Source organism: Suricata suricatta, chromosome 9 (assembly GCF_006229205.1).
Source record: "Suricata suricatta isolate VVHF042 chromosome 9, meerkat_22Aug2017_6uvM2_HiC, whole genome shotgun sequence".
NCBI classification, from domain to species: domain Eukaryota; kingdom Metazoa; phylum Chordata; class Mammalia; order Carnivora; family Herpestidae; genus Suricata; species Suricata suricatta.
The window spans coordinates 104,673,191-104,688,450 of NC_043708.1; the positions used below are offsets into that span (position 1 = coordinate 104,673,191).

General features: G+C 43.6%; 1 protein-coding gene across 1 annotated transcript in view; it reads left to right on the plus strand.

The window, feature by feature from the left end:
- Positions 1–994: 994 nt before the first annotated feature.
- Positions 995–15,260, plus strand: part of MAP2K5 (mitogen-activated protein kinase kinase 5) — a 264,767-nt gene continuing 250,501 nt past the window's right edge. Inside the window, exons 1-2 of the mRNA XM_029952259.1 lie at positions 995–1,764; positions 9,021–9,069. Of these exons, the coding sequence (XP_029808119.1) occupies positions 1,630–1,764; positions 9,021–9,069 (184 nt within the window). The 5' untranslated portion in view covers positions 995–1,629. The remainder of the gene's footprint in view (positions 1,765–9,020; positions 9,070–15,260) is intronic.

Consider the following 15,260-nt stretch of genomic DNA (forward strand, 5'->3'; position numbering starts at 1 on the left):
TTTTTCTCTTGGGTGAATAAATTCTCTGAGTGTGAGGGGGGAGATGGACCACACCTCTCCCACGGAATTTATACAAAATTCAGCACTCAAAAGTAAAGCGACAGGAGCATCTTCAGAGGCAGGAGATTATGGCCTAACCTACACATTGCGATTTGTAAACAAACTTTTATACAGGGACGAAATTTCAACACAATTATGCACTTTAAAATCTGAGGTTAACAAGGCATTTAAAACAACCAAGGATTATTGCTACTGGCTGTGACATCACGGATTGCGTAAACATTGCTCTCTGGTTGAAATTTTATGGACTCGACCGGATATTTTCTGCAACGATTTAATAACAGACATAACGCTATTGCTGCAGCTGTCCCCTGACTCTGATTTTTGCTTGTTTGTTTTTTTTTTTTACTGGCGGTTTGCTATTTCAGGGCGATCGTGGGGTAAAACAACAAAAACTGCATACACTCTTTACTAATGCGGGAGGAAGACGATGATATCTTGTATCTGTGGCGTGTAAGACGGGAAAGAAAAAGACAAGCACTTTTCGAGCTCTTGCCTTACTCTTGCTGATTTGGTGCACAAACCCCGTGAAGGTAAAGGAGAGGTGGAGTTTTGTCGTCCTGGGGCTTCCACAAACGGTACGCAATTTTGAGCCGTCAGTAGGCTTTTGGCGGACTCCAGCCCCAGTTTAGTTTCCTCCTTCGTTTGAAGGTTTCACCAGGATGCCTTTAACGAAGGTCGGGAATGGAAAAGAAAGGAGCATCACTCGGTCCTCGCGGGCGACCACTGGCCGACGGAGATTGCGCGGCCGGGCCAGCCTAGCCCGCCGCCGGTACCCTTCCCCGCCCCTCGCGCTCCCCCCCTCGGGTCCCGCCCTCCCGGGCGCGGGGGCGGGGCTGGCCGGCAGCCGCCCTCATCCAACATGGCGCCACGGGAGGCGGGTCCCTTTCGCCGGCTCCCGGGGTTCCGGTGCCGTGAGTTTTGGTTCCGGAGTAACAGTGCCCTCGCCGCGCCTTCCTCCTCCTTCTGCTGCTGCCGCTACCGCTGCCGCCGCTGCCGGAACGTTCGGCCTGGGGCGGCAGGGGCCGGGCCCGCGCGCGCTTCGCTCTCCAACTCGCGGTGGGCGACTGGATTCGCTCCCCGACCCTCCCAGGAGGGCTCTCCTCGGCTTTCGCTTGGTCTGGCGGACCCTGGGCTCCTTCCAAACAGCCCTTGACTGAGTCCCCTCCAGTCAGGGACCCTCCCCTGTCTATTAAGGAAGAGTGGAAACCTGCCGCTGTGTCTCCCTAAAAGGGTCATCTCCTCACACCCACCCAGACGGCGGGGGGCGGAGGGGCTCCACGATCCGGTTCTGCCCGATTTCTCAACTCCAGAACCTTCTGACCTCCGTTAGTTGTTCCTCGCCCCTGCCTCGTGCCCCGTCCACCCTGAGTGAGAGGCAGCTCCAACCCCATACAGGCCGGGCCTGGCTCGCTGCCCTCGGGTCCCTTCCAGACCGCCCCACCTCTTTTCACGCCCCGGACCCTCTGTCCTCTTTCCCTCGGTCCCCTTGTCACCTTTTGGAGCCTTCGCCTAACCAGGATCCAGTGGGTACCTCCTACCCCAGGATGTGAGCCCCTGTAACCTGTAATGCTGTGGCTGGCCCTTGGCCCCTTCCGTGCCATGGAGAACCAGGTGCTGGTGATTCGTATCAAGATTCCAAATAGTGGCGCGGTGGACTGGACAGTGCACTCGGGGCCGCAGTTACTCTTCAGGGATGTGCTGGTGAGTGGTAATCTCAGCGTCCAAATCCCATTGAGGAGGGCGCAGGGATTTGCGGGGTAGTCAGCACCTTGGCCACTGACTCTCAGCCTGGTGGCCTGAGCTAGGGGCAGTGGCCATTGCTGGCCTCCTGTGGGGGCAGTTTTGCTTCCACGACAGACGTTGACTAATTGCATGGACTGAAATCCCGCAAATGTGCGGGGCTCTGGGGAAATAGGGATGAATCCGATTGAACCCCTGCCCTCAAGGAGCTCACAGCTGGACGTACACACACTAGCATCAGCTGGATGCAGAAAGCTGAGTCTAGAAGTTTTCCCCCCAAGTGTTTCTCGGAATGTCCCTGGCCAGACTCCAGCCATGTCTTTCTACAGAGTTCCCTGAACTTGGTGACCAATGGCGAAAGAGAAACTAGGCAACTTAAACTTAACCATGTTTCCACAAACCTAAGGTGCCATTGGTTTTAAGATACTATTTTGTGTCCCATGCTGAAAGGAAAAGTACCGCCCCTTAAACAGGGACGTGCTGCGCATTTTACAAAAGCAGCCCAATTTCAGAGACGTTACAAGTGAAGGAAAAGGTGCATCTTAGAATCACTGCTGGGCTATTATTCTCAGAATACCTGGAACGTATTTCCAATGAAGTCATGGAATGTGAGAGCAGAGTATAACCTCAGCAGTGGCCTGTTGAGACCTCTTATCTTTTTTGTGATAGTCACTGAGGAGCAGTGGGGTGAAACGGATTTTCCAAAGCAGTGTTGCTCATGCGTGGGGGAGTCAGCACCAGACCTCAGATTTCCTTACTTAGTAATTTTTTTCCCACGTGTTACACTGCCATTTCTCCTCGTTTAGCACCCATTTGAGATAGAGTGCATTGTGCCCATTTTATATATTGAATAATTGAGGTATCAGAGGCAGAACTGATACCCAGAATCAGGTTGCAAGTACTAAATCTATAGCGGAAGTTACCTGCAAGGTAAGAAGAGGCTGAGAAAAGATTCTTGGGAGGAGGGAGATCTGTGATGTGATTTTGGTGTTTTTTTTTTTTTTTTTTTGGTTGTCAGAGGTGCCTCCTCCATCAAAATTTGATTCCTGTACCAGTATTTTGAGTTCTGGATTTTGCTGACCATCCAGACCATTACAGACTGAGCCACAAGTCCAGAGGCTGGAGTGAGCCAGCACCTTTCACTCTTGTCCACCAAATGTTACCCTTCTCTTTGTGTCTAGAGTTCCCACACTCACATGCATATAGCTTTCCTCTTGTGACGAGGCCCAGACTTTTTAGCAGGGTCCTCTAGATCGATCTGGATTGGTTTGTGCCTGCCTGGCACCAGCTCCATTTCTGACCACACCCCACGAGCACCCTATGCTCCAGGTTACGTAGAATTCACTTTGAGTTCTCCTAGGCTGTCTCCACTCGGTGCCTTTCTTCAGCTGGTCAACTCCTATGTGTCATTCAGAGCTCAGCTTCCCTTCTTCTCTGCTTTGGTCTCGGTTACGTGCTCCTCCTCTGTGTTCCCACAGCGTCGTTCCGGCAAAGCTCACAGGTTTTGTCAGTTTTATCTGTCTCTTCCACTAAATGGCACACTTCTGGAGGAGATGGACATTTGTTTCCCTTCTGTTTCTCGTCCTTCATAGGCCCCTGAAATATTTGTTCAGATATTTCAAAGGGAGCTTCAAAAATGATGCATGCGGTTATGGTTTTGTGGACAGGCGGCTAGGTTTGGAATCAAGAAATGTGGGTTTAATGGGGCACCTGGGTGGCTCAATCAGTTGACCGTCCAACTCTTCATTTCAGCTCAGGTCATGATCCCAGGGTTGTGAGATCAAGCCCCACACTGGGCTCTGCTGAGCATGAAGCCTGCTTCAGATTCTCTCTCCCCCTCTGCCCTGTGCATGCTCTCTCAAAAAAAAAGAAAAGAAAGAAAAAGAAATGTGTGTTTAATTGCAAGCAGTCCCACTAACTAGGCAAGTCACTCTACCTCTTTTTTTTTTTAATTTTTTTATGTCTTTATTTTATTTTGAGAGAGAGAGAGAGTGAGCAGGGGGAGGAGCAGAGAGAGAGAGGGAGACACAGAATCCGAAGCAGGCTCCAGGCTCTGGGCTGTCAGCACACAGGGGCTCAAACCCACAAACCGTGGGATCATTACCTGAGCCAAAGTCGGATGCTGAACCGACTGAGCCACCCAGGCGCCCCGACCTCTTTTACCCTCAGTTTCCTTACGTGTAAAATGGGAACAATACCTGCCTTCAAGTCTTGTGAAGATTGAGATCGTGTCTGTGATGAGAAAGATGTGAGCTTTCTTTTGCTTTGCTCCTTTGAAATAACAAGATATTATTTAAAACAAGAGTGATATAGTGTTTACAAACACAAACTCTGGGCCAGACTGCCTGGGTTTAAATTGCAGGTCTTATCAGACTTACTTGGGCAGGTGTCTTTTGTGTTTCAATTCTTTACCTGTAAAAAATAATAATAATAAATAAATAAATGGGGGTAGGGTATAAAAATAATGCCCACTTCATAGAATATGAGGACTACTGGAGTAGATACATATAAAGCACTTTGAACAACCTGGAATGAGGTAAGTGCTCTAAGTATTGTTGTAACATAAGGGACAGGGCCTAGGTCTTCTGCTTCTTAAGCATGTCTCTATTGTACCTTGGCTCCAGGATGATTGGCTTTACATTTTTTTTTTAACATTTATTTATTTTTGAAAGAAAGAGACAGAGCATGATCTGGGAAGGGGCAGAGAGAGATACACACACAGAATCTGAAGCAGGCCAGGCTCCAGGCTCCAAGCTGTCAGCACAGAGCCTGATATGATGCTTGAACCCACTAGCCATGAGATCATGACCTGAGCTGAAGTGGGATGTTCAACCGACTGAGCCACCCAGGTGCCCCCAGGCCAACTGGCTTTTTTTTTTTTTACAAAGTATGTTTTTTTTTAAATTTTTAAATTTATTTTTGAGAGACAGTGCAAGCAGGGGAGGGTCAGAGAGAGAGGGAGACACAGAATCTGAAACAGGCTCCAGGCCCTGAGCTAGCTGTCAGCACAGAGCCCTACATGGGGCTCAAACCCACAAACCGTGAGATCATGACCTGAGCCGAAGCCGGATGCTTAACTGACTGAGCCACCCAGGTGCCCCCAGGCTGACTGGCTTTAAAGTAAACTTTGCACAGTCGGTCCCGCCATCTAGAGGGCCTTGTGTCCTCACATGTGCACCTGTGCAGGTAAGCCTGGGTGGGGCATGTTCAGAGCCCTGGTGAAGGGTCCTTGCCAATGGGTGCTGTGCTGTCTCCTGTGCTCCTATACCAGGCTCTATGAACTGCACACCCAGATCCTGGTGGGCACCTTTGATTTCTTCACCAGAGTCACCTCACCTTTTCATCAAGAAATTGTCAAAAAACTTGACACCTGGGTGGCTCAGTTAGTTAAGGGTCTGACTTCAGCTCAGGTCATGATCTTGCAGTTCATGAGTTTGAGCTCCGTGTCGGGCTCTCTGCTATCAGCACAGAGCCCACTTTGGATCCTCTATCTCCCTTTCTCTGCACACACCCACCCCCCCATAAACAAACAAGCAAACAAAAAAAGAAATTGTCAAAAAAACCCCAACAGATTCGTCAGCATCTTTGGCTTGGAACCTTAAAATTTAAAGCCACATCAAATCTGGAAGCATCCCCTTTATCTAACGTAACTGTCTTCTCCTCAGTTTTCAAATGAGGAAGCCTGAGCCCCAGAGGGGAGAAAGCCTAAAGCCACACAGCTTGTTTTTGGTAGAACCAGACACAGAAGTCAGAAGCAGCTTGTGGTCACGGGGTCATCTGTACCCGAGAGTGTTTTGGACCTGCGGTTGGAGTTGAGGGCTCTCATCACAGCTCTGTCTAGTAGCTGGGAGACCTTGGGCAAGACCCTCAGCCTCTCTGGGCCTGTGTCCTGAGTCTGAATAATTAGGGACTGGCTGCAGCGGGAAGTAGGCCTAGCTGTTCCTCAAGGGCAGGGACACTTGGTCATCCGTTTTCTAGCTTTCTGTGTTCTGTCCCTTGTAGACACTATCTCTGGTGTGGGGAAGATTGTGCAGGAGATCACAATTAGTCAGTGGTACAAGAGAATGTTCCCCCTATTCCTCTTGGTATTTGAACTCTGTCTCCCAAGTCCCAAGTCAGATTTCCTCTCATCTGTGAAATTTTTATCTAGACTGAACCTGTGATGTTTTTCCTGCCTCCTGAGTTAGCAAATGCTATATTGATGTCTTTTGTTTGGCTTTTATCAGACTATAAGTGCACTGTATTGTTATTCTTTTGGGTTTGTCTTTATCTCTGTGATCAGACTATAACCTTCCTAAATCTTATTCTTCTGTAGTCTGTAGCTTTGTGATCTTAATTATACTTTTGGTCTATCATATATTTGATTGATTATTAGAAGCATGGAGAAGAAAATGATCAGGAAATAATCACCATTAAGATATTTAAATTTAAATCTTCATTTGAAACCTTCTTTAGGTAAACATTATGTTGTGAATAAGACAGGGGCTTTTTTTTTATTTCTGGAAATACGTCACATAAAATATAACTGTAAAGTAGACATGAAATTATTGAATATGTCCTGCTTAGAAATGAACAGTAGGTATTAACTTTGAAACTTTTCAGCTCTTTGGCATGATGACAAGCCCCACTGTATTTGCTTTAACTAAACAATAAGGCTGTTTGGGTCCACATGATCTCTCTAGCAAGTTTGCTTTTTTTTTAAATCTTTTCCCCACATTAGATGTAAAGCCTGTGTGGCTCCTTGCTTATGTTGATGGGCAAAAGGGGCCCCTGCTGCCTGCAGGGTTTTCAGCAAGTTATTAGAAATTTGCTGTTTGATGGGGTCTGCTTTTCGTAAGTAGGAAGGATCCCAAATTAGGTTGCTAATGCTGTAGAGTTCCCATCTCATCATGGAGGCGATGAGGGTTCCCTGGAATACCCACAGATAACGTCACCTTGGAGGGTTGGGGGTGGCGTCCCTCAGCTTGTTTTTAACCGCACCACTAGTTAGAAAAGGTCCTCACTATTGCTGTGGAAGGATGACGGAAGTGAACAAATGACCATCCACCAATCCTCAGGTACTGAAATTTTGGGTTTCATTGTGAGGTTAGCTTTGTAACTTTCTAGTCAGCAGTGACTTGTTTTATTTAACAGACACTAATGTGACTTACCATGTGCTAGACACTCTTAAAATCACTTTATTCTTATTTTATTTTTTTATGTCTTTATTTTATTTTGAGAGAGAGAAAGACAGACAGTGAGTGGGGGAGGGGCAGAGAGAGAGGGAGACACAGAATCTGAAACAAACTCCAGGCTCTTAATCCACGGACTTGTGAGATCATGACCTGAGCCAAAGTCTGATGCTTAACCGACTGAGCCACCCAGGTGCCCCTTAAAATCACTTTATAAATCTGAACTCATTTTATCCTACAAGGTAGGTACAGTTATGATCTCATGGGCCAGAGAGACTCCGTCACCGAGATGCTGAACAGCAGAGTCAAGGTCCAACCCTAGCAGTTCGGCTTCAGTCCACACAGTCCTAGGTGTTTTACTAGTTGTCTGTGTAGTTTATTCCATACTTGCTCTACAGTTCCCATTTACCTGTCAGTAAATACTTTCTACCTACAAATGTGTAGAATTTTTTTAACACTTAGTTTTTTTCCCCACAAATACTTCCTCAGAGTTGATGTTTCTGCTAAGACTAGAGTCAGAAGGGGAAAAAAATAACCTCCTTTGGCTCTAATGAGCGAAGGCCGCCTAAGATAGTTGTCTTTGATCAATTTTATATGCACAGATTTATTTTTGAGGGAAAAAAAGGCACTCTGGAGGCAAGGCTATTATGCAAATTTCCACTACAGCGAAAGCTTCTAAAGAGCTGCCTTCAGAAGGGAGTTGCAGCTGCCACTCGGCTACAGCTACGTGCCCCGCTGGAAGGGCTGTGGGCTCCCTGCTGAGAACTACTGCAAGCGCCTTTGTCAGCCGGCAGCCTGGCGGCAGTTCGGGCGAGCCCAGGAGGGACGTCGAGCCAGAGTCCCAGAGGGTACTGAGGTTTGCAGAGCATGTAGGTGGGGCTGGACATCCTGGAGGGTCATCTTTCCCAGTACTGGCTGTTTCTTGATGTCCCCACCTCTTTAACTAAGCTCTCTCCTAGGACAGATTTTCAAGATTTCAACTTTACAGGTTCATTTAAATATTGGTATCAGAATATATAAGCTTAAAAAATATTTTTTTTGTAAGCTAGATTAACTCCGTTCCAGTGTCCTTAAATATATGTTTTCCAGTTGCTTAGAGTAAAGGTTGATAAAAATTGTTTGTGTCCAATGTGGCGTTATAGGTTAATATCATTGTTGGACTAATATGTCACAGAAACTGGTTTTTTGAACTCTCTGCACTATAAATACAAGCAAGATGTTGCTAGTTACTTTTCAGAAACTGCATTTGTTGAGTGTCTGTAATGTGGTAGGCCAACTTACGTATATTATTTAACTTAATTTTTGCATTACCTCTCTAAGTATTACTAGACTCATATTGGAGGATAATCACATGGAGGGTCAGAGAGGTTAGGTAATTTATTCCCAGTCACAGAGCTGGTAAGTACAGACCTGAGATTCTAATGCAGGCTAGTTAAACCCCTTACTCTTTCTACTGTCAGTGCACTCCACAGCCTCCCATAGCGGAAACTGTTTATTTGTTTGTTAAACCAATTACACAAGAGTATAGTTATTTTTATTAAAATTTTTTTTAATTGTTTATTTTTGAGACAGAGAGCACAAGGAGAGGAGGGGCAGAGAGAGAGAGAGAGACACAGAATCTGAAGCAGGCTCCAGGTTCTGAGCTGTCAGCACAGAGCCTGATGTGAGGCTTTAACCCATGAACCATCAGATCATGACCTGAACTAAAGTCAGATGCTTAACCAACTGAGCCACCCAGGCGCCCCTAGAAGAGTGTATTTGTATATACTATTGAATCAAGAGTGAAAGGTTATGTTATTAATACAGAGTAGAAGAGATTTTGTAAAGTATCCCCCTACCCCCGTCAAGCATCCCCTGACCCAAAATAGAGATTTTAAAATCTAACCTTACATTGCTGGGCTAAGTGTGATTATGAGCTAATGTTTTTATAGCTTATGCCAGCATTTCAAAAATCTTTTTCAGGTTCTCATATTTCCTCTAGAATTTGCCACATGTTAGCAATAAAGAAGATGGCTAATTGTGTTTCTTTATTCTTTCTTTGTTTAGGATGTGATAGGCCAGGTTCTGCCTGAAGCAACAACCACAGCATTTGAATGTAAGTCTGGCTTGTATACTTTCTTGACTATTTCTTTCTGCAGTAATTTTTCAAAGGGTTTATGGGTTGCATTACTATAGAAACTGACAAAAACAGATTATTTATGATCATCATATGGTACATTTAAATATTTATAAATTAATGCAAGTTTAATGATGATACTGAACTGAGTAATATTTTCTTATTTAATCATATCTTGGGTGTGCATATTTCTATAATATAGCTTTAATTACCAACATGACCTTTATCTGCTCTTGCTCCTCACTGTAATAATATCGTGGGACAAAATGAAACGTGTAAACTACCTGTAGGCCAGTGATTATTGATTAAAAGGTTGTAATCCATTACTGCTTTAACACAGCAACAAGAGTAGAGCTTGTAAGTGAGCGTTGCCTGGAATCATTCTGTTTTAGTGGGGCTTGGTGTGGCTGCTACATGATGGCGGTGACACTTCAGGGCCTGAGTCCTTCCTCCTCACCATCCCCGCCCCCCCTCCAAACCAACTGACTTGGGGATTGGGGGAGGGGGGCAGAGGGATGGACTAGAAAACTAGTTTCCACATGAGCCAGGTCATTCATGGCAAGGGACATCAGGGTCCAGGAATGTGAAGATGAGAGTTTAGTCCATAGAACAGGGGCTCTGATGTTGAGAAGGATGAAGTGAGAATTTTTCCCATCTGTTTTTGAAGGTGAAGGCCACTTTTCCATTAGAAGATGTACAGTTTCATCGCCTGATAGTTTACTGGTTTTTCTTGGTTTTTAAGCAGATGGTTAATGACAGTGAATACAATGTCCTCTCTTTTATTTATGTTCTCTTTGGAGGACACTTTGGCAGTAGTTAGCAAAATATAAAATGTGCAAAACCTTCAATTCAGCACTTTCTCTTTTAGGAGGCTTTTCAACAAAAATACCTGCCCATGTGTTGAATGCCCTTCAAACAAAATATTTATGTGGAATTGTTTTTTTTAAATTTTTAATGTTTATTATTTTTGAGAGAGAGAGAGAGAGAGAGTGACAGCTCAAGCAGGGGAGGGACAGAGAGAGAGGGAGACACAGAATCCGAAGCAGGCTCCAGGCTCTGAGCTGTCAGCACACAGCCTGACATGGGGCTCAAACTCTGAACTTTGAGATCATGACCTGAGCTGAAGTTGATGCTCAACCAGCTGAGCCATTCAAGTGCTCCATGGAACTATTTTTAATAGCAGAAAATTAGAGGAAAGCTAAATGCCTAGAATAATGGATTAATAAAGTATCCATTATCTGAAGCAGCAGCCAATTGAGCAGCAGCTAAAAAGAATGATTTATGCATTGACATGGAAAGATTTCCATGATACATTGTTGAATAAGCAAATAATATGTATGATGTGATCCCATTTTATAAAATAGCTAGTCCCTGCCCCTCCCAGCTTTGTGTATCTCTTGAGGATCGGCAGAGAGCCCACCACAGTGCTTTCCAATGGTGTCCCATGGGAAGTGGACTTGAGGGCTAGAGTGGGGACAGTTGGCTAGATGAGCACACCTTATACTTTCTATATTTCTCGATTATTTGAATATTTTTCAGCAGTCATTACATGTGTTTAAAAGTCACTTGTGTAGAACTCTTAAAAGAATTAGTATTTTATTAACCGCACTGACTGCATATACTAGTGAAAAATGGTACATGTATCTGAAATACTTACTAGTGTTGCAAGCTCTTCAGAGCTTTTTGGGTAAGTCCTTGGTGGTGCCCAGATTTCATGGACAGGCTGATAGTTAACATCTGTTACTGTTGCCAGATGCTGTGCTAAGAACATTCCAAGGTTATCTCGTTTAATTTAACCTTCACAAGATCCCTGCGAAATACTTTGAAGGACTGGTATTAGCTCCATTTTAGTTGGGGAAAGGATATCTGCTCTGAGCCGCTTACACAAAGTCTCCTAGCTAGCGAGTGGTAAAGTGGACTTTGTTGTGTAGACTCCAGAACGGGTGCATTTTCTCAACCACTGTTGACACTCGTTTTAGGAGTTGTCAAAATTCTTAAATCACTTATTCTATTCGTACGTGTAGAGGAAAATAAGTTTGCTTTGTACTTCCCCCCCTCCTTATTTTATGAGAGCACTCAGGGGAGAGGCAGAGGGAGAGGAAGAGAGACTCTTTAGTAGGCTCCATGATGTGGGGCTTAATCTCAGGACCCTGAGATGGTGACCTGACCCGAAACCAAAAGTTGGTTGCTTAACTGACTGAGCCACCCAGGAGCCCCTGTCCTTCTTACTTCTTGCTTTCTGGATCCTACAAATTGGTTTGACCCCATTGGCTTCCAGAGTGAGGGTTTGTATTAATAACATTGATAATTTTAGCTGTCATTTATTGAGGACTTGCTCTGTTTCTAGCAATGGACTAGATGACTTAACTAGATTGTTGCTAATCCTGACAAAAACTCTGTGAGGTAGGAAAATTACACCTTTCGGAAACTGAGGCCGAGAAACATGAAATGATTGGCAAAGGTTATCAGCTCGGAGGTGGAACCAGGTTTAAATACACTTGTTTTTGACTGTGAAACATGCATTTTGTATATCTACGTGTGTTGGAAGCCTATGAAGCGTGTTAAGTATGGTTTAGGTGGCTGTGGGTTTATGGTTTATGGGTATGATGGAATAACTCTTGGATAAGTAAAACTTTAAGCAAAGAAATATTTATGGCAGTGTATTTAATACTGAAAGTATACCTGGCACTAACAGGAAAAAAAGTGTGAATTTCTAGGTTTAAGTTCTAGGAGATCTTATCCCTTTACTAAAACAAGGGTGCAGCTCTTTACCCATCTCTGTCTGGATCAGTTTTAGCCAAAAACAAAGAACAAAACCCCAAAACACACACAGACAAAATAATAACAGTCCTTTGTTTCTTGAACTTAGATTACCAAATACTTTCTTTTAATGACTTAGAGTGCCAGCCTGGCTTTTTTCATGATTGCTCTATGATGACCTTATTTTTTGAGCCCAAGATCTGAACTAGTAAATGGAATCTATGTAGAAGGAGCATTTGGAAAGATGTAGCTTGTAAGCTAATCTGCTGACATTTTTGCACATTTCTGTGGTCTGTAGCTCTGATGGAACAACTTCCAAACAAAGAAAACGTTGATCAAAGATGTATTCATGGTACTGTATTTAATATTGAAAAGGATACCTAACACTAATTGATTTCTTATGCAAAAGAGATGGTATTGCATTTAGCAATGTGAATTAAGCAGCAAAGGAAAGGACACTGTCACATTTACCTGTTTCACATAAACATAGAGGAAAAGAGTTGATAAGTGGAAAAGAGGGGAAAGGTCAGGTATTCTTAGATTCTTCAGTCTGAGAAGTGCCATCCATTCAGTAAGACTTCAGAAGCCCCCAGATGGGCCTGTTTCCCTCCACACCTCTGCTAGAGCAGGCAACCCATTGGGCCTGCCTTCCCATGAGCTGTGTGCATGTCTCTTTCCTCACTAGATTTTGAAGGACTTGATGACCAGAGACCGTGTTTTATTTCACTCTTTTTCTCAGTACTTAGCTTATTGCCTGGTGGCACTCCCTTGCTGAATAAAATGGAATGTTGTATGCCCGTATTCGGATGAGAATTTTAAAATTAGTGTGACCTAAAGCCAAGTAAGTAATTTGCTTTTCTGCATTATTTGTGTTATTACCCAGGCATGGGATATGAATTAGCTGGTAGTGGACCAGGCAGGCTCCAAATTCAGATTCCCACACTTGACGAGGCCCTCTGTCCTGGGGGCAGGGGAGGTTCTGCAGTGACTATATTCTTGTTCCTGGGAATAGTGTTTCTGAGGAGAATTAGGCTGGATAAGGGGAGGGAAGCCCTTCTGTGCTGAATTCACCTCTTGGACCGATGGCCCTGAATCCTTTTCATTTTACCCCTTTTAGTTCCTTTTCCCCTTGTAGCTAGAGCACAAATAAAAATACTTGCCAATATATAGTGCCTGATTTCTTTTTTAATTAAGGAGGTATAGATGATCTTAGAATTCAAGCAGCATAAAAATGAAACAAAAGCTGAGTCCCCATTTCCCCAGTTTACTGTTCAGCAGTGTGTTTATTCTGTGTCCTTACAGAAGTTTTCTCTGTACGTAATGCATACTCCACTGCCACTAGTTCCCCACCCCCACTTCACAGGGTATATTGGACCTCTTTCCAACGTCACTGTGCACAGATCGACTTCATTCCTTTGGATGACTACGTTATACTTCATTTTATGGCCACAGCTTAATTTATTTAACCTATTGATAGACCAATCTTAAGTTGTCAGTGGGTTTTTAGTATTAGAAAAAATGCTGCAGTCAACAGCATCGTCTTATATCTTTCCACGTTGTGGAAATATATTTGTAGGATGAATTCCCAGGAGTTGGAACTACTGAGACAAAGAGTACCCCTATTTTACATTTTAATAGCTATTACCATGTTGCTCTCTAAAGGGTAGAACCAATTTACACTCCTACCAACAATGTTTGAGAATGCCCATTTCTCTCTACCCTCACCAACTCTGTATTTTTTTATTAGCAAACTTCCTGATCAGTATCAATTTGAAAGGTGGAAGAGATTATTATGCTCTTGTGATATTTTTATTTCTTCAATTATAAATGAGCTTCAGTGTCTTCATTTGTATTTTGATCATTTTATTTAATTTCTGTGAACTATTTGTTACCTTTGTCCATTTTTCTTTTAGCTCATAGGTTTCTAATTGACTTAAGGGCTTTCCAATATTAAGAAAATTGGGGCTTTGTCTCATCTGTTCAGTTATTTTGGTTTAGTTTACTGCTTTCCTTTCAACTTGCTTTGGTCTTTTTTTTCCTCTCCTTTTTTTTTCACGAAGAAGGTTGAAGTTTTTACATGGTCAGATTTATCACATTGTCCTTTGTGACTTTTGGACTCATGCCATCCTTAGAAAGGTCTTCCACATTCCAAATATTGAAAAGACATTCATCCATATTCTTTTGTTCTACTTTAATAGGGTTAAGCACACAAATATTAGGTATGTATATAAATATGTATTCGTTTGTGTATTAGCATTTTTTTTGTAGAAGAGTGTGCACTTTTATTACAAATGTCAGAAGATTTAAAAATTTTGTGCCATCTCCAGTCTGTTTTGGTGACAGGAGGAGTCAGGTGGGGAATCCAACTTTACTTTTCAAGCACATAGACAGTTGACCCCATACCAGTTATTGAATAATTTGTCTTTTCCCAGATGTGAAAACACTTCTGAGATGAAGCTAAATTCCATTACCATAAAAAATCTTGGATGTTTGCATGTGTGGGCCCTACATATGCTGTAGGAGCCTGACATTCATACAGGCCCGGAGACCCCTGCTGATATTCGCAGTTTCATTAACAGATTAATGAGTGCACCCGCACATGAGGTGATAACAATCAGCTGTGCCCACTGATGAGTTTCCTGTGCATCACTCGTACATGTTCCTCCCCGTGGCTGCTGCGGAGTGACTGGTGACTTGAAAGAATCGTTTTAAGTCTGTGTAGACAAATAGTGACTTCTCCCTATGAATACAATGTGGCCCCACTTTTCTGAGGCACCCTGACTTCACTCAGTTTGGTCTATACCCTTCATAAATATCTCTGCGTGTGTCAAACTGTACCTCTGAGTTTTTGGTTTGTAAAATACGGCTGTAGGATAAAGCTTTATTTCACTTCTGTCTTTCTTTGACCGTGATCATGTGAGGCTCACTTCTCATTTCAGTTGCTTCATGAATTTCTGGAAGATTATTTGGGGTAAAGTTTTAAGGCCAGTTCATCATTTTAAATTTGGCATAATATGACCACTTAAAGCAAAATTGCAATGATAGAAGTTGTGAATTTTTACAGTATAGACCACAACTGTAGCTGATGACTGGAGAAAGCCCTGTAGGAGATACCCTTCATGTCCAAATAGCATAGACTGCCTCTTATATAAAATGTTTGGAAATAATAAATTATTTAGAAAAGAATGAAGTTTCATTAAAAAAAATTTTTTTTTGAAAGCACGTGCAAGAGAGAGTGGGAACAGGGGAGGGACAAAGAGAGAGGGAGACATGGAATTTGAAGCAGGCTCCAGGCTCTGAGCTGTCAGCACAGAGCCCGACATGGAGCTTGAACTCAGAAACGGAGATCATGACCTAAGCCAAAGTTGGATGCTTAACTGACAGAGTCACCCAGGTGCCCCTGAAGTTTC